Below are 16,958 nucleotides of genomic sequence, written 5' to 3'. Positions count from 1 at the left end.
AAGGGGTTGTGACCAAAATGTATTATTAGCCTCTGTCTCAGCTCTCTCTTTCTCACCCTCTCTCTCCGTCCTCTTCCTCCTCCCATCTTTTCGTCTCATTTCTGTCTGTCACTTTCTGTTTGTGTCATGTAGCTTTCTTGCTTGATGGTGTTTGATTTTTTTTCTTCAGTCCTCTTAAGGTATTCTTTCTTCTGTCAGTTTTGTGACTAGATTGTGTAGTTGTGTCTCTGCTTTACTTTCAGTTTTCTGCTGACAACACTGCAGGCTATTTTTTACTTTGTCACAACTCCATGTCCTTCTAGTTTTTCTGTGTTATTGCTTTATTATTGTATTGTCCCACCCTCCTTGTCTATTTTGTCTGCTACTGCTTTTGCTTCACCTGCCTCTCTCCATCACCTTACTACAACCTCCCTCCAGCCTCTTTTCTTCCACTGAAGCTCTTCTAATCTCTGACTAGCTCAACACTTCAGCGCAATGGGAAAGACAGAGCTGTACTCTTTCTATAAGGGTTTTCTGGACTGTATTTGCCTCTGCCTCTCTGTGAGTATCTCCATGTTCTGTGCATGCATTCTTAGTATCTTAGTATCTGCATTTCCTTCTACCAATAATCCTGTCACCTCTGCTTTGTGGTTGACCTGTGACCTGAAATCATCAGCACTATGTGGTCATTTTGTACTTACGCTCTGATACTTATCTTCCAATAACAAACCACATTCAGACTGTGTGTGTTTATATGGGTCACTTGTTTGTCTTATTTGTGGCCTGTGTCCTGCAGTAAGTGTCTCCTCAGCACATGCTGGCCTACTCATATTAATAACAGTCTCAGAATGTGGATGGAAATAGAGCCTCAGCTCCTCCATAGAGTGCCAGAAGTAATTTGACATTGCTTATTAACCTCTTTTAGAACAAGCTCAGGCCATCAGGGTCAACCTTAATGTGTAAAAGCTGCTTTCTGGAGGATTTGTTGTTATTACAGCCACAAAAACAGAGTGCAGATCGAACGAAATGCATGAAATGAAGCTCTTTTGAGTGCAGATTTGTTTCACCATGTGGGCATTTCTCTGCATGTTATATTGAATGCGTCACTCTTAACCAGGGGTAAATCCAGCTGATGACCTTTGCCCTTTAAGACCTAGTGGTCAGATGTCACTCAATCTGTCTCAGTCTTTAGTTGGAGAGTGAAGAAAGGGACGGAGGCAGGTTGATTTCTGCACAGATTTTTCTTCTTTTGCTCCACCTGTCATAAATTTGGTTTCCAGCGGAGCAGCACTGAAACTGCAAGCGATAAAGAGAGAGACACTGAGAATGGCCACCTGATCTACAAAAGTGGGGATGTCCTGGAAGACAGATGTAGGTATCAGTTCAGTTGCAAGTGTTGGCAGTGTTGGCCTTGGTCAGCATTCGCCAGCTTTAATATCACCTCAATCTGTTTCACAGATGAGATAGTCAACACCTTAGGTGAGGGTACTTTCGGGAAGGTGGTACAATGTTTGGACCACAGCAGGTAAATTGCTTCATCAAATAATGGAAGTTGCAACCAGTGTGTAGTGTTAATTACTTTCAAACACAGTGTTTCAACACACAGAGGAGGAAGTCGAATCGCTCTGAAGATCATTAAGAACTTGGACAAATACAGGGAAGCAGCCAAACTGGAAATCAATGTGCTGGAGAAGATCAGAGAGAGAGATCCTGACAACAAGCAGTGAGTAGTTTGGGATTTTATTATTAATTATAGGATGATATTACTCTTTTTCTGTCTGTTACATTTCTTCTCTGTTTCTTTTCCCATCAGTCACTGTGTGCAGATGCTGGACTGGTTTAACTACTACGGCCACATTTGCATCTCTTTTGAGCTGTTGTCTCTCAGCACCTTTGACTTCATGAAAGCAAACAACTACCTGCCTTATCCCATTAACCAAATCCGACACATGGCCCACCAGATCTGCCACGCTGTCAGCTGTGAGTTCAATATCCACTACGCTTCCACAACTTTGCTTTTTATCTTGTACCTCTGGATCAGTGTCAGTGATGACAGTAAGACGATTGTCAACAGCTGTCCCAGGGCAGGTAGATATCTAGAGAGTGACTCTTACCTGAAGATGATACACGTGTTCCTGATTTACATCCCCATACCAGACTGAAGTGAAAGACCAACAAACTTAGGCTGTAAACACACAATTATTATCGTTACTGATCTACAGATTTCAGGTTTAATCTTGATTATTTTGAGAAAAGAATGAAAAATGTTGATCCCTGTTTCTGAAATTGTCTTCAAATGACTTGCTTTTTATGTCCAATAAAAACGTGTTTAAAATTGAAGAGGATGGATATGCAAAATTTTGACCAAGGAATGTGCATGTAAAAGTATAAAATATAAAGAATATGTGCAATGCACACTGAGTCAGATGTAAAGGTTTCAATGTAGGACTGTGGCAGGTTGAACTTCTTCAGCTGCTGCAGGAAGTACATCCCCTGCTGGGGTTTCTTGATGAGTACCCACTTGAGGGCCTGGGTGATGATGGTGCCCAGGAAGCAGAAGGATTCCACAGTGTCGACTTGGTGTTGTCATCTGTAAACTTTAGGAGTTTGACGAAATGATGACTGCAAGGTGCAGCTACGTAACAGTTACTGTGGAAGGGTTCCTTAGCGAGACACTTGTGTAGGGATGCAAGGTGTATTGCCAATTATTAATAACCAGTTATAACACATTAATATAAAGAAATCTTGTGTTGCCAATAGCGGTGCGAGGAGATCTAGTGCCATTAGAGCTCGCAATACTGAAATGTGATGATGCTGTGAGATGAAAAGCTGTCTCACGATATCAGCATGGCGGAATGAGAGGGTGAAATTAGCTTAGAAGATGCCCCACCACTTAAATAGTTTGTACGGCAGCATTTTGGGTGGAAGCAATAAACAGTGCCAGAGCGAGAGACACAAACAATATTTAATATTAATATTCAATATTTAATATTTAACATTTCACAATGGACCTGCATCGCTTTGCATTTTCTGACTTTCAGTTGAATAAAAGATTATTTTTCCATTCATATATTTCATCATTCAAGATTTCTTAAAATAGTGTTAAAATATTGTTTCGGCTCATTCTCTTGAACCCAATAGGCTGTCGTGTATCGTCTCGTGAGCCAAGTGTATCATCACACCCTAGTTGCTGCCAGGTTGCACATTTTTAACAGCATACTGCAGGTGCACACCCTATTGTGAACCTATTTGAGGCCCATAAACAACTACAAAACTTTTGTTTGTTTTTTAATTAAACCAAGATTTCAGTAGAAAACTTTTCAACCCCCCCCCCAAAAAAAGGTATCATGACATCTAAATATTTTTACCTAACACAAAAATCAACCAGACGAGGGAGATGGCTCTCTCCTGATAAATCGTAATCTGCTTTCCTTCCTCTCCCTCTGTCTCCACTGCAGTTCTCCATGACAACAAGCTGACTCACACCGACTTGAAGCCTGAGAACATCCTCTTTGTCAAGTCGGACTACTCCCTCATATACAACGCTGAGAAGGTTAGAAACAGCTAAAGGCATGAATTGCTGGGATCTTCGGGGGTGAAAGGCAGGGAGATTTCTTTTTTGGTTTTGCACAGCAGATACCAAGAACCACCCACATGTCTGTCCTTTATACTGTAGGTACATATTTTTGTTGTGTTTGCTGACCTCAGTGTGGCACTAATTCTCTGTGTTATGGCATCTTTGAAGAGATATTGTTTTTGTTTTTATTAATTCTCTGTTTTATAGAAAAAGAATACATTCTTTCTTTAAACTTTGTTGTTATTTTCATAGTTTTCATAACTGGAAATAATAACATTGTACTCAGAAGTAATGCTGAGATCTGGAAACACTGCAATATCGCTAAAATAAGTCCAATGAGGCATAAAAAACAAGCAGTGAGACAATCTTAAAACATGTTTATTCACTTTCTTGCTGAGAATTAGCTGAGAAGGTTGATACCACTCTGATGTCTGTATGGTAAATATGAAGCTACAGGCAGCAGCCATTAGCAGGGATAGGCAAAGATACTGTGATGATTATAGACAGAACGGACCCAAACGCAACGCTTCAGGTTTCTAAAGAGGTTTATTGAGGGGAAAGGGGGATGTAGAGGGGCTGGAGAAAGGGGGGAAGATGGGCACCGGCAGACGTGGGCGCGGGGGACCGAGGAGCTGGCGGAGCAGGAGAGGTTCAGGCGAGAGGGCCGAGGGGGACTGGAGGCCGAGGAGGGAAGGATGCGGTGGCTGGCGGTCCGGCAGGGAGCGAGGGGAGGACCGGGGAGCGCCGTGGAGGCGGTGAAAGGGGAAGGCAGGTAGGCAAGCCCGGCTGGCCTAACGGGGAGGAAGAGGTGAGTGGACCTGGCGGGAGGAAACAGACAGACAGGGTTAGTTCAGGGTGACGGGAAATGAAAAGGTTCGACGTGAATACGTTCATTAATAGCTTGAATGTGGCTGTGGCAACAAGTCTGGAGCTACGACGATCAAGCGAGGATGGAGTGGAGAGCCGGGGTAGAAATACTGGTCGAGATGAGGCTGATAGCTGGCAGGTGCCGCGGTCGGAGATGGAGGTTGATGAGACGTAGGTGTGGGTAGCCAGCCAGGCTCCGGAGCGGAGAGGGAGAGAGCACACAGAGTGAGAGAGGAGGAGACACAGGAGAAACCAGGATGCGAAGGAGGAAAAGAAAAACAGGGCACTCACCATCAGCCGGGCTGCCACCGCAACAGATACTACTTCAAAATGTATTTTAAAAGAAGATACCTAATACCATAATTTTAAGTGTATCAAAATAAACTACAAAATACAGCAGCCACGCCATGTAAATAAACATAAACTACTGTATTTTTGTATTCCAAAAAACAATAAACATACTTTTCCAAGGTACCATAAATTACTTCCTGTCAAATCTCTATCTACCCCTTCACCAGTACACTAACTCAGTTGATTAAGTGAACTCTCTGCCTAAAACAAACTTTGGAACACTATTTTTTGTGCAAACAGACAAAAACATAGCAAAAGCTGAAAGTAGCAAGCCAATGTTAACTGTAACCGCTACTACTGGGGTCAAACATTTAGTTAGAAGATAAATTGCAGAACATAAAATAAACACCAATTGTTAACAGTAACTGGTCTGGATCATTTTTCTGTTCTGATCTCAACAAGTGTGGACAAATTACTGAGTAAGCACCAATCAGAGGCAGCATTTTATGATGTCATCAATTTCTCATAAAGTATTTAACAGTATATTTTAAGTATAAAAACCAAAACGCTTAAGTATTTTGATCACAAGTATTAAGCTATTTTCATCAACCCTATCAAAAACAAATGACAAAATCCTAGTTTATATTTGAAATAAGTACCGGCCATTAGCTTAGCTTAGTATAAAGACTGGAAGCAAAGGGAAAAGCTAGCCTAGTTCTGTCCAAAGGTAACAAAACTCCCCTACCAGCACCTCTCAAATTCAGTAATCAACATCTTGTTTGTTTCTGTATCAAAACCAAAGTATAACAACTTAGGCATAGGCAATGTATTCAGAACGAAAGTGAAGCACGCTTTTTCCTTTATGTTAATCAAAGCTAACTGCTGACTCTAAAAATGTTGCTTCTTATATTTGCCAAAATGTCTAACTGTTCCTTTAGCACAGCTGTGTGTGCAGTGTGCAGTAGGAGATTATTACCAACACTGGTGTGCTCACTTTCAGTCTCAACTCAAACGTTATACACCTGGATAAGTAGTTGACTTGTTTACTTTCTGTTATTTCAGAAGTGCAATGAGAGGAGAGTAAATGACACCACAGTGAGGCTCGTTGATTTTGGCAGTGCTACATTTGACCATGAACACCACTCTGCCGTCATTTCCACGCGTCACTACCGAGCTCCAGAGGTCATACTGGGTAAGAGATGTTGATTTAGACCAGGGAGTAATCCGGAGCTGTCAGTTCTGTTTAGTTGTTTTTGTTTTTGAAGGTTTTGTCCCTGTTCTCTATCCCACAGAGTTGGGTTGGAGCCACCCTTGTGATGTGTGGAGTATCGGCTGCATCCTGTTTGAATACTACGAAGGCTTCACACTGTACCAGGTTACATGTGTGTTTATACTGTTAAAATAACAGCCTATACCATTCCCATGTCTGTTCGGTAAATATGAAGCTAGAGGCAGCAGCAGTTAGCTTAGCATAAAGACTGGAAGTGGGTGGAAAAGCTAGCCTGGTTCTGTCCTAAGGTAATAAAACCCACCTACCAGCACTTCTAAGGTTCAGTAATTCACATGTCATATCCTTTGTTTCTATACACAAAACAAAGTGTAATGGTGTGTTCGGTCTGTGTTTAATTGCCCCAAACAGCCAATGTACCAACTATACAGATGTTAGCTTTAAGCTAGCTAGCAACAGACAGTGGGTGTTCAGCTCTGCTTCTGGCAGCATGCTGATTGTAGGATGATTTTGATCATGTTGACATGATCTTCACTTGTGCATCTGTGTTCACTTGTAGACTCATGACAATAAGGAGCATCTTGCTATGATGGAGAGAATACAGGGACCAGTTCCTCAGAGAATGATTCAGAGGAGCAGGTAACATACTCCACTGTCACATACACACAAACATACATGCAAGCAAACTTTATCTGACAAAATATACTTTTTTCTTCACAGAAAGAATAAATATTTCCACCGTGGTCATCTTGACTGGAATGAGTGCTCCAAGGCCGGACGTTATGTGAAAGCCAAGTGCAAACCATTAAGGGTGAGCCGTGCAGGTACAAACTTTTAAACATTAGCGAGGTACAATAACTCCCTTAAACAACATGTTTTTCTCTAATTGTTTTTTTTAGACGTACTTATTATCACACGGGACTGAGCACCACCAGTTTTTTAATCTGTTGGAGAGGATGCTGGAGTACGAGCCCTCAACACGCATCTCTCTTTCCTCTGCTCTGTGTCACCCTTTCTTCCTGCCCCTCTATCATCCAGGAAGGAGTCAAGTCTGGAGGAGCAGCTGTGATATGAGCAGATGACCCTGAATAACCACTTACTTACATTACACATGAGAACTGTGCCAATATGCTTGCAAGTTTTAGTTTCTCAACTACAAATCATGTATACTTTATATTACATCATTAAAAAATAATTTAGTGCACACAGAAGGACAAGTAGAAGAAAGTGTTAAAGATGTAAGGAATAAATTAGTAAATTATTGGTTAATCATGCCATGAGTCTTACAGGAATATTCACTTGATAGAGACACTGGTGCTGGTAAAAGAGTGAGAAACAATGGATTTGGATGGATGTGGTATGGAGTGGGATTCCTTATGAACTCAGTGGAAAGAGCGATTGGACATGAACTCTCTCTCTCTGATGATCTGATAAAACTGAAGGTGAATGGGGTTGAGGTGGGTCGTGTCAATCAGACACTGAAATTAAAGCTGAAAACACCAGAGAAAGTAAGAGATGATGGGGTGGTGATGGCCCAGTGGATAAGACCATGCCTTTGGTGTGAGAGACCCGGGTTCAATCCCCCACTGTGACCCATCCACCATTGTGTCCCTGAGCCCTTAACCCCAAGTTGCTCCAGAGGCATGGAACCTCTGACATGTATAGCAATTGTAAGTCGCTTTGGATAAAAGCGTCAGCTAAATGAATAAATGTAAATGATTGCAGAGTTAACTTGAAGGGGAACCTGTAAACATGCTCAGTCACCTAGTAGGAAAGATTCAAAAATAATTAGAGTAACACAGCACAGGTTAGAAGAATCGTAGAGTGTTCTGTAAGATTTACAGAATCTTCTCTGTTGACGACTCTACACTTATCTACAATATGTATGTACAAGAATGGAGTTCATGGGAGGACACCACGGAGGAAGCCATTGCTGCACGTCTGAAGTTTGCAATAGAGCACCTGAATGTTCCACAGCACTACTGGCAAAATATTCTCTGGACAGATGAAACCAAAGTTGAGTTATTTGGAATGAGCACACAACCTTATTTGTGGAGGAAAAAAGGCACAGATATAATATAAAAGTGCAGATTTGTCGTGTGCTAATGAGAGTGTATCATAACTACGGATGGGTATCACTACTCGATACCTTTATGGTTTTGCTTGCAGCCAAACACGCAAACAACACGCCAGAAGAAAGAGAAGAGCACGGCTTTTTTTCCTTATGTGTCTGCACCACTTAACTATTTCACTCCTCTCTCATTCAAAAACTCCCACGCTGTTGTCTTTCTTCCTTATAGGCTAATACTACCAGTGAGGATGACCTAATTAGGAGGAGGAGCGATCTGATACAATTTCTCAATATTTTTATTTAACAGTTATTTGAAACACGAAAAAATAAACTAGATAACCTTGCTTGTCCATAACTACAATAAAAATAATAATTGGCTACCAATCAACTACTATGGCTTCAACAGGTGGCATTTTATGCAAGGTATCCAATGAAGTACTTTATTGGTATCACTTTAAGGGAACTGGTTTTGGTACTGGTATCGTTAAATTTTAAACAATACCCAACCCTAATCATAACTAATATTTCTTTCAGGTAAGTTTTTGTATCAAAATAAATGAGTGGAAACACTCACACAAATTAATTTACAAAAAGCAGCATGATTGTAAGTATTTTGGGATAAACATGTAAAACCACCGCATATTGTCTTTTCTGTATGCAAGTGAATCAAGTCTGCTTCAAAATGTTAAAATTAATCTCTAAAATTTAGAGGATATAGATACAAAATCCTAAGCTTGCAGATCCTCGTGGCCCCCAAATGTCCTTCATTCACTACGTGTTAGCAAGTAGTAGCTAATCAGCTCAATTGCAAATTGGTTTGCAAGAAAATTTGCACCACTGCAGCACAAGCTTTTGTCTCTATCTTGTTGAAGTGACCATGCATCCATCCATCCATCGTCAACCACTTATCCTGTATACAGGGTCGCGGGGGGCTGGAGCCAATCCCAGCTGACCTCGGGCGAAAGGCGGGGTACACCCTGGACAGGTCGCCAGTCCATCGCAGGGCCAAACATACACAAACCACCAGTCACCTAAGGACAATTTAGGGTCACCAATCAACCTAGTCCACATGTCTTCGGACGGTGGGAGGAAGCCGGAGCACCCAGAGAGAACCCACGCAGACGCGGGGAGAACATGCAAACTCTACACAGAAAGGCCGAGATGACCGGGGTTCGAGCCCGCAACCTTCTTGCTGTGAGGCGACAGTGCTTACCACTGCCCCACTGCCCATCCTAAGGTAGCCTATATATGATCATTTAAAAAGTAAATTTGTAGTTTTATGGTAATGCATTACCAAAAAACATAGTCATAGTCATTAGATGAATGTAGTTCTTCTCTTCTTGTGTTTTGATTGAGGCCTTTCAGATCATCACCCAGAGTACGGTCTACACGTAGGCCTATGTCACACACACACACACTTCACGTTTACCTCCAGCTGTCCTCTGGCATATTGATGGAGTGCAGCTCAACAGAGAGCATGGTCACAAGGCTGAGCGAGTGAGTGCGCTTGCCAGTTTTCCTCTTCTTCAGCCTTGACAGAGCTGAGAGAGACTGATTATGTGTGTTTGACTGAATGAGAACTTATTCCTGAGGTGTGTGTTTTTTGTGGGATTTTATGTGTGTATTTAGTGAGAGTATGTATGTATGATGTATCTTCTTCCTTTGTAATGCTAAAAGTAATTTTAGGTTGTTAATTAGAAGGAATGATCTTAAAAATAAGACTTTTTAATGTGTGCATGGAAACACGATGAAGGACAGTAAGTCAATATCTCTTTGTGTGTATGTTAAAAGACTTGATCCCATTTACTTGTTGTTTATCAATACAGAACTTTTGTATCTTTTTAAAACAATATTTAACTGTTATGACACTGTCACTTGTCTTCACATATTTCATAAGAAACAACAGGATAATTTCAAGTATACAGTATTTAAAAATATATATATTTTCAATTATACTTGACATTTTATGTGTTTAAATTTTGGGACTAAAACGACGTGTTCATTAGGACCCTGAATGAAAACCGTTATTTTTTCCAGTTTAATTAAAATTTTCACAACAAATAGAGGAACGCCTGGGTGAAGCTCCTGCCGCAACTCAGAAAGAAAAGTAGGCTTTAAACAGGTGGTTTGACAGGTTGAGACACCCTCACACTGCTGTCATCTGCTCCAGCCTTGGAACAAAAAGGCCATGGAAGACATGTCTGTGCCAAAACTTTCCTTAATAAATCATTATTTTAGTCTTTCCAAGTTCAAGTACTGTTCTCTACCATAGACCTGAAACCCGTGCTTTGTGGCATGTGGTTGTGTTTTAAGAACTACATACAGAACTCCAATACAGAACTTTAATATGGCATACTCCCTTTTAATCCCCCCAAAAAGTGATAATTGAAAAGTGATTTTTTTTTACATTTACAATTATACAAAGTACAATGTATGTCAAATCTGTTCTCTGAATTTGAACCCACACTAATTATGAGCAGTGAGCAGCCACTGCAGCGCCCAGGGACCAGCGTCAAATCTAAGCCAGAGCACTGACTGGAGAAATGAACCCAAACATACATGTTTTAATTGAGAGCCATTTAAATAAATATCTATTCAAAGATGTTATGTTCAAATAGCACAAAAGTGAATCCCCTGATGGTCATGTTGGCTTTATTCAAAGGAATCATTTCAGATTTTAATGTATTTAGGTCATCATGCTAATGTATTATGATGATATGTATATTTAGTATTTTTGAAATTAAATTTATATCTATCTTACTGTTTGAGCTGAGGTCATGCCTCTCGTGAGTTAATGCATGAGAACATGTGTGCGATTGTGTGTGTGTGTTCATGTGTTGGTGTCAGCGACCGCCTGTCACGTGTTGGAAGCTGATCCGCCTGAGAATCCTTTAAGTGGCTCTGGTTCAACCACACAACCCGACAGTACACAGTGGATTTGACAAAGTGTACAATACTTATCAAAAGTCAGCTTGAGTATAATAGTAATTTATAGCAGTTATGTTTAGTTACTGTGCATGATGTAATGAGTAGGACCATATATTAACATATTTAACAAATTTCATATGTAGACTCTCCCTCTGTTTCTCCCATCTTCCTGTATCTGATCTGAACCTGCTTGTAGAAAAGGACTGCTGACACAGGACCAACTCAACCTCCCTACCTTCAGTTGTAAACGCCTGCACCTTGGAAGAGTAAACTGATCCCAGATCTGTTACATGAACATGAGTTTGAAGAGGTGTGGCTTTTGTTGGTGATCTTGTTAAAGGATTAAAGCCTCATCACCTGTTAGAAATTGAAGTGCTCTGTGCAGCAGGGTGGAAACCAAACACAAAGAGGGTAAGTGTGTGCTCACGAGACGTGCAGGCTATGTGATGTCAATGCCAAATAGGGCATTAGAGTAGGCCGTAGAGAAAAAAATCACCATGGGGTCATTGAAGGAAAACATTAAAACATAGAAAATGACAAAAGGAAATCAGGAGAAGTGCTCGAGCACATTCTGAGAAAAGACACGGGTAACACTTTACTTTAAAGCCCCCGTAATTAGCAGTTATCAGTAGTATACAGTATAAAGATCTAATGAAAGGTTTAAAACACACTATAATGTAGTTGTGAGTAGATATAAGTATTTATTAATGTATTGTCTATAACACCTCCTGGAGGCAGCCCCGTGTAGAGGCCTGAATATAAACAGATCATGAATGACAAAATAGTCAAATTAAGAAGCGGTTATAAATGTTAACTAATACTATACAGTGTTAAACACTTCAAATATCCATATATCTGCTCACAACAACAATTAATAAATGTTTCTTTAGTACTTATAAATGCTTAATAGGGGGACTTAAAGTAAAGTTCTCACACATACATCATCTGCAAACTGTAGTTATGTGTTAACAATAAATGAAAATAAGGAAATCAATGGATTAGTAGAATAAAATTGCATGAAAAAGCATTTTAGTTTAGAAGTTTTTAAAAAATGAATTAATAAAGGAGGATAAATAAGAGGAAAAAAGATTCCTCCCATGGTCTCCCAAACTAAAGAAATTAGCAGTATTGTATATTTACTTGATGCAAATGATACTGAATTTGCTTAACATGCAGCAGAAAGTTTTCTTACCTCTTATGTCTTTTTCAAGTTTTCATTGTAAGATAATACGTTTTCTTGTTAAACACAACGCCTTCAGTAGTTGTACTGCAACATCAGGTGATCTCATATCTTTTCTTTGTGCTGCATCCCTCATCCTTTATCACTTGAAGAGATTGTTGTGTACACTTCTAGCATTTGTTTCATCAACAGAATATGAAATAACATGCTCTGCATCTTTAACCAAACCTCAGCATTGACATTTTTTACTTTGTTGGAGAAATTAATTGGGGTGGCTTCACTCTGTCACTTCCTCTTTAACAGTTTGGGCAGCTTTTTGGTCCATCTATCAATACTTTTCTCTTATCTCCCTATGACTCAGACTCTGCTGTTGTAGACCACAGTCTCTCCATCCAGGTGTCTCTTTGTTTTATTTCCCCTTCCAAATCTGCGCACATCTCTGAATATCTAGTGAGCCAATCATGTTCTTATAAGAAAGTGAAAAGGTGTTGGAAGTTAAATCTGAGTTGCATGACACTGATGTGAGGCCCGTGAATGCATGCATGTGTCACTCAACATGACATCAGCTAGTGCCAGCTCTAAATCTTCATCACAAACACGTGAGTCATCGTGTGCTAATGAGATTCCCCTCATTAAGTCCTTTAAGTGGTAATCTTTATAGGAGACTTGAGAGGTGCAAAGAGGGAAGCAGAAGAAGCAAAGGCTGAAACCTGGCCCAGCAAACTTAAATTTTCTCCTTCTTGTGGAGCGTCTTCTGTTGTTTCTTTTTGTTTTCTAAAACGATTGTCTGGTTACAATGGAGGCAATCTGGCCAGAGCTTTATCAGGATTTTATGCTGTGAGCTTTTGGCCAACTGTAGCTGCTTGCATAGGTAAGAAAACTGTGGACTGGAAAACATCCTGAACCAAGTTAATGTTGCGTGTAGATAAATAGTGACAAATGGTCTGAAAAATAACCTGTTCAGTATGGTTGAGTATGACATTTTATTTTTGTCTATTTTTGTTCTTGTGTGCTTTCCCTTTTATTACTTCCCTTCCCTGTACATGACCCTTCATCTGTGTGTGTAATCTTTGTAAGCAGGTGTCTGAGAGCGAGAGTGTCATTAAGTCTGTGTGTCTGAGCCTTGTCTACTGTCCTTGTCCTTGGCGTGTCTGAACCGGAGTTAATGTCAGACTGTGTGTCCTCGTGTCAGAGCAACACAACATGAGTGAAGGGGAAAACCATTCTGTACTCACACATCATATATCAAAGAAGTAAGGGTTTTGGTTGTTACCTCCCATCCTGAGCACTCCGGTGCATCATGGAGGCTGTGGTGAGAGTAAAGAAATCGCTGAGGACACCCATTAGGAAGCTGACCGGCTGTGTGTCGGGGGTGAAGGAGAGGAAGTTGTGTGCCAGACGCAGGAACAGGAGGGGCAGAGGTGGGAGAGGAAGCGGAGGATGCAACAGGTTGGGGAGGACCCCTCCTCTCCGAGCTGCACACCCCAAAGATCCGTCAATCATCCGATCATACCAGGCAGACCTGGAGAAGGAGAGGCAAGTGGACACATAATGTAGAAACTTGCAGTGGTGGAGGAAGTATTCAGAGTATTCAATGTAAAATTCCTGCTTTACAAGTAAAAGTAATTACTGCATTAAAAATGTTATTTATGCAAAATATTATTATGAAATAACAGGCTAAATGTTCTTGAAGTAACAAAAGTAAAAGTCATCAATGCATAAAAATGGTCCTTTGAGTATTGTACTATTTTATTTTAAATTATTAGATTAGTGTTGCTGATGCATAAATGTGTAAGCAGCATTTTACAGTTGCAGTTGGTCAAGATGAAGCTATTTCCATAATCTTCTACAATAATTTATAAGATGTGCCTTGTGTGTAAAATCTTAATCTGTGCAACTATAGCTGTCAGATAAATGTATGCAAATGTAAACTGATAAAAAGTACATTATTTCCCTCTGAAATGTAGTGGAGTAGAAGTGTAGAGTGGCATGAAATGGTAATACCCAAGTAAAGTGTCTCAAATTTGCACTTATGTGCTTTTTCAATTCTCATAATTCCCAGGTGAAAATGGGTAAACTGACTTCTCTTTGTGTGTGAAATAAAGTTTTAATGTGGGAAAGAAATACTGTCAAACTGTATAAATAAAAGTGTTAAACACTTATGGCAATGAAACTGTGCTTTGAATTCACATCATTTATAATTGAGACATTCCTTTATAATGGTGTTTTCTGCAGCAGTTTCCATTTACCTTTATTTAGAGAAGGCAAAAATAATTTAATTTAACTCATCTGTTCTGCGGCACAGCTGATACTTCAATTAAATCCTGTCTATATTCATGTCAGGTGTATTTGTGTTTTGTCTGCTGTGTTCACAGGAAGCTGCGGGAAGAAATGAACGCTCAGAAGAATGCAGAGAGAGCTGCTATGAGAGCTCACTTCAGGAGAAAATATCAGCTGTCTGAGGTCTGTGTTTATGTTTGTAATAGAATGAGAAAAGAAACATCCATTTTCTACTGTTGTGAATTTTCTGCAAAACATCCAAGCTTCACCAAATTTGTTGATTTAAGACGTTATTCATCATTTCTTACTGATTTTTTTACCAGAATCTTGTATTTATTGTCTGTTTTTTTGTTCTGAACAGATTTTTAATTAATTAAACTTATGCACATAGCAACTTGTAACAGTCCTGCAAAATGTAATGCCATTTTCACCAAACAAAATATAATGCTACAAGAGCTTAATGCATTTTGTCACATGTTCAGCATTTCAACCTTTTTCTTCTTCTGATTTTCCTTCACGGTTAGAACTCCAAGGACACAAACCACCTGAGGTCTGTTGGGGGGAAAGTGTCGCTCCCCCACAAGCTGTTGAAGATCGTTCATCCTGAAACCAAAACCAAGGACAATGGCTTCAACCTGCTGAGTGCCTTTCAAGGCCTCAGTTTTGGCACAGCAGCACTCACAGGGGGGAAACACAGCAAGACGTCCACTCTTGCACAAGAAAGTTGGGCCTCTTGTAAAGTCATGTGATCAGGGGAGAGCGGGGTGAGTTGAGCCAGTTTTTACTTGAGGTGTCTTTAAAGTGAACACATGGCAGTAATGTCTCCAACTAAAATATGTAATATATATCAGGATGTGGTGCATCCCTGGGAATAATCACTATGTAACTAAAATACACTGTTTTCAAAATATGACTTTCCAAAAGAAAGTGCCCCTCTTGGCTCAACTTGACCCCAGTGAGGGGTAAGTAGAGCCTAGGGAGAGGATAAGGTATGCCACATGGGGGTCAGGGACATCAGTGTAATTTTGATGTGCCCAACTCAAATGCCAGTTCATGTATTGACTTCCCATTATGTATATATATAAATGCATGGAGTGATGGTTTCATTTTGGTGATAAAATATAATAATGCAATGTAGAATTACACAATAATCATGACTCCTTGAACATAAAAATCTATCACTTATTTCATGGGCCTCTCTCCATCACAGAGTGAGTAAAATGGATGACTTTTCAAAAATGTGTCGTCACATGACCAATTTTAGTTATGGGTACTGAGAAACAGGGGGTGGCTCAACTTCCCCACAGGCTCAAATCATCCGTCTCTCCTCTATGTCATCACAGGGACCATCAGTACTGTATACCGCCTTCTGATTGTGCTAGTTGTTAAAAGAAAAGCAGGGCAAATACCCTCATACATAACTACTGCTTAAAATCTTACATCAGACTCAGTCCAATCATCTCTGTCACACACAATGAAACCATGTTATTGACACTGTCTTTTTGTACTTATTTTTTCTTCTTCTTTGTAGCAATAGCAGTGTTTAACTGTCAGATAATTTAATATCTCATATAAACAATGAACCAAATATTAATTGAAGTGGGTTGAGAATGTGATCAAACCTGTAAATGTAATGAATTAAATGTATACATACACCAGTCAGTGAAAGCTAACTCACAAGTGATGTTATATTTTGTTTTAACCGATACAATAATGATATTGATTAATAAAACAATGACTCAAGTTAACATTGCTGAGGTGTTGGGGGTCAATAAAATCATTACATGATCAGTTAAATAATCAGTAATACTCTTTTGTTAATGAGATTCATAATTAGGTTTTCACATTTTCTGTCAACTGTTGATCACATTTGCTCCCCATTTAGATCCTCATTTAGTTATATTCTAATTACTCATTAGTTTATAATATACATAATAAAATATAGAAGCTACAGTAGCTAATTTCTTCTTACAAGGCTATCTCATCTCTCTAAATTTAGAGAGATGTGACATTTAGAGTCGAAATGATATAGATCCAGTTGGGCGATCTATATACACAAGTAAGGAACCTCAGGGCGACATGTTGACGTTTTGTCACACATTCACAGAAGTAATGAAATAACATCCAGTGTACTCATTTTGTATATTTGATTAACTGAGAAAATGTTTTTTTGTTGTTATTTGTGTGTACATGAGCCAAATTGTATCTGTAATGTATATGAGCCAAGTTTTAAGCCATTAGTTTCTTGATTGTCATTGAGTTGATAATGGTGAGAAAATAGTCTTAAGGTGCCTAATCAAAGGTTTTTATACAAGAGGAAGCAGAAACCCTACAAAATAATATAGAGTAGTCGACAGTCATGGTCTTTTTTTGTTTTGTTGGATAGCTGTGTCAAAAACCTATAATAAAGACATGTTTGACCAGCTGGACTAACTCTTTGTTTGACCTTTACATGGTGTGTGTGTGTGTGTGTGTGTGTTTGTGTGTTTATGTGTGTATCTTTTAAACCAGCCGAACATTTGGGCTCTGTTGTGATTCTCTTGAACTCTGATCTTAA

General features: G+C 39.7%; 2 protein-coding genes across 5 annotated transcripts; both read left to right on the top strand.

Annotated features, from left to right (window-relative positions):
* The first annotated feature begins 50 nt into the window (after positions 1-50).
* clk2b (CDC-like kinase 2b) lies at positions 51-7,216 on the top strand. 3 transcript variants are annotated; one of them, XM_038711322.1, is made up of 12 exons: positions 52-179; positions 458-540; positions 1,260-1,350; positions 1,438-1,504; positions 1,586-1,702; positions 1,793-1,959; positions 3,438-3,532; positions 5,777-5,906; positions 6,007-6,089; positions 6,502-6,581; positions 6,663-6,753; positions 6,842-7,216. In XM_038711322.1, the coding sequence occupies exons 2-12, from the start codon at positions 475-477 to the stop codon at positions 7,022-7,024; spliced, it is 1,170 nt and encodes a 389-aa protein (XP_038567250.1). In that variant the 5' UTR covers positions 52-179; positions 458-474; the 3' UTR covers positions 7,025-7,216. The 3 variants fall into 3 exon arrangements, with proteins under 3 accessions (XP_038567253.1, XP_038567252.1, XP_038567250.1); XM_038711325.1 differs by having other exon boundaries at positions 51-540; positions 6,981-7,216; XM_038711324.1 differs by having other exon boundaries at positions 51-540; positions 6,663-6,766; positions 6,981-7,216.
* Positions 7,217-8,394: 1,178 nt separating this feature from the next.
* Positions 8,395-16,824, top strand: LOC119897546 (complexin-3-like). 2 transcript variants are annotated; one of them, XM_038711327.1, is made up of 4 exons: positions 8,395-9,250; positions 11,138-13,657; positions 14,497-14,584; positions 14,926-16,824. In XM_038711327.1, exons 2-4 carry the CDS (start codon positions 13,422-13,424, stop codon positions 15,148-15,150), a joined length of 549 nt encoding a protein of 182 aa, XP_038567255.1. In that variant the 5' UTR covers positions 8,395-9,250; positions 11,138-13,421; the 3' UTR covers positions 15,151-16,824. The 2 variants fall into 2 exon arrangements, with proteins under 2 accessions (XP_038567255.1, XP_038567254.1); XM_038711326.1 differs by having other exon boundaries at positions 8,395-13,657.
* Positions 16,825-16,958: the final 134 nt, after the last annotated feature.

The sequence above is a fragment of the Micropterus salmoides genome, unplaced genomic scaffold (assembly GCF_014851395.1).
Source record: "Micropterus salmoides isolate LMB-PRFRI ecotype aquatic unplaced genomic scaffold, ASM1485139v1 Ms_hic_scaffold_11, whole genome shotgun sequence".
NCBI lineage: Eukaryota > Metazoa > Chordata > Actinopteri > Centrarchiformes > Centrarchidae > Micropterus > Micropterus salmoides.
This window is presented reverse-complemented; position numbering and strand designations above follow the sequence as displayed.

What these genes read in the sequence shown, in the direction of transcription:
- clk2b (XM_038711322.1), top strand. Translation starts at nt 475, where the DNA reads ATGGGAAAGACAGAGCTGTACTCTTTCTATAAGGGTTTTCTGGACTGT. An exon ending in AGAGATCCTGACAACAAGCA is followed by an intron (nt 1,703 to 1,792) that starts GTGAGTAGTTTG and finishes TTTTCCCATCAG; the next exon opens with TCACTGTGTGCAGATGCTGG. An exon ending in GATCTGCCACGCTGTCAGCT is followed by an intron (nt 1,960 to 3,437) that starts GTGAGTTCAATA and finishes TCTCCACTGCAG; the next exon opens with TTCTCCATGACAACAAGCTG.
- LOC119897546 (XM_038711327.1), top strand. Translation starts at nt 13,422, where the DNA reads ATGGAGGCTGTGGTGAGAGTAAAGAAATCGCTGAGGACACCCATTAGG. An exon ending in GCAGACCTGGAGAAGGAGAG is followed by an intron (nt 13,658 to 14,496) that starts GCAAGTGGACAC and finishes CTGTGTTCACAG; the next exon opens with GAAGCTGCGGGAAGAAATGA. An exon ending in GAAAATATCAGCTGTCTGAG is followed by an intron (nt 14,585 to 14,925) that starts GTCTGTGTTTAT and finishes CTTCACGGTTAG; the next exon opens with AACTCCAAGGACACAAACCA.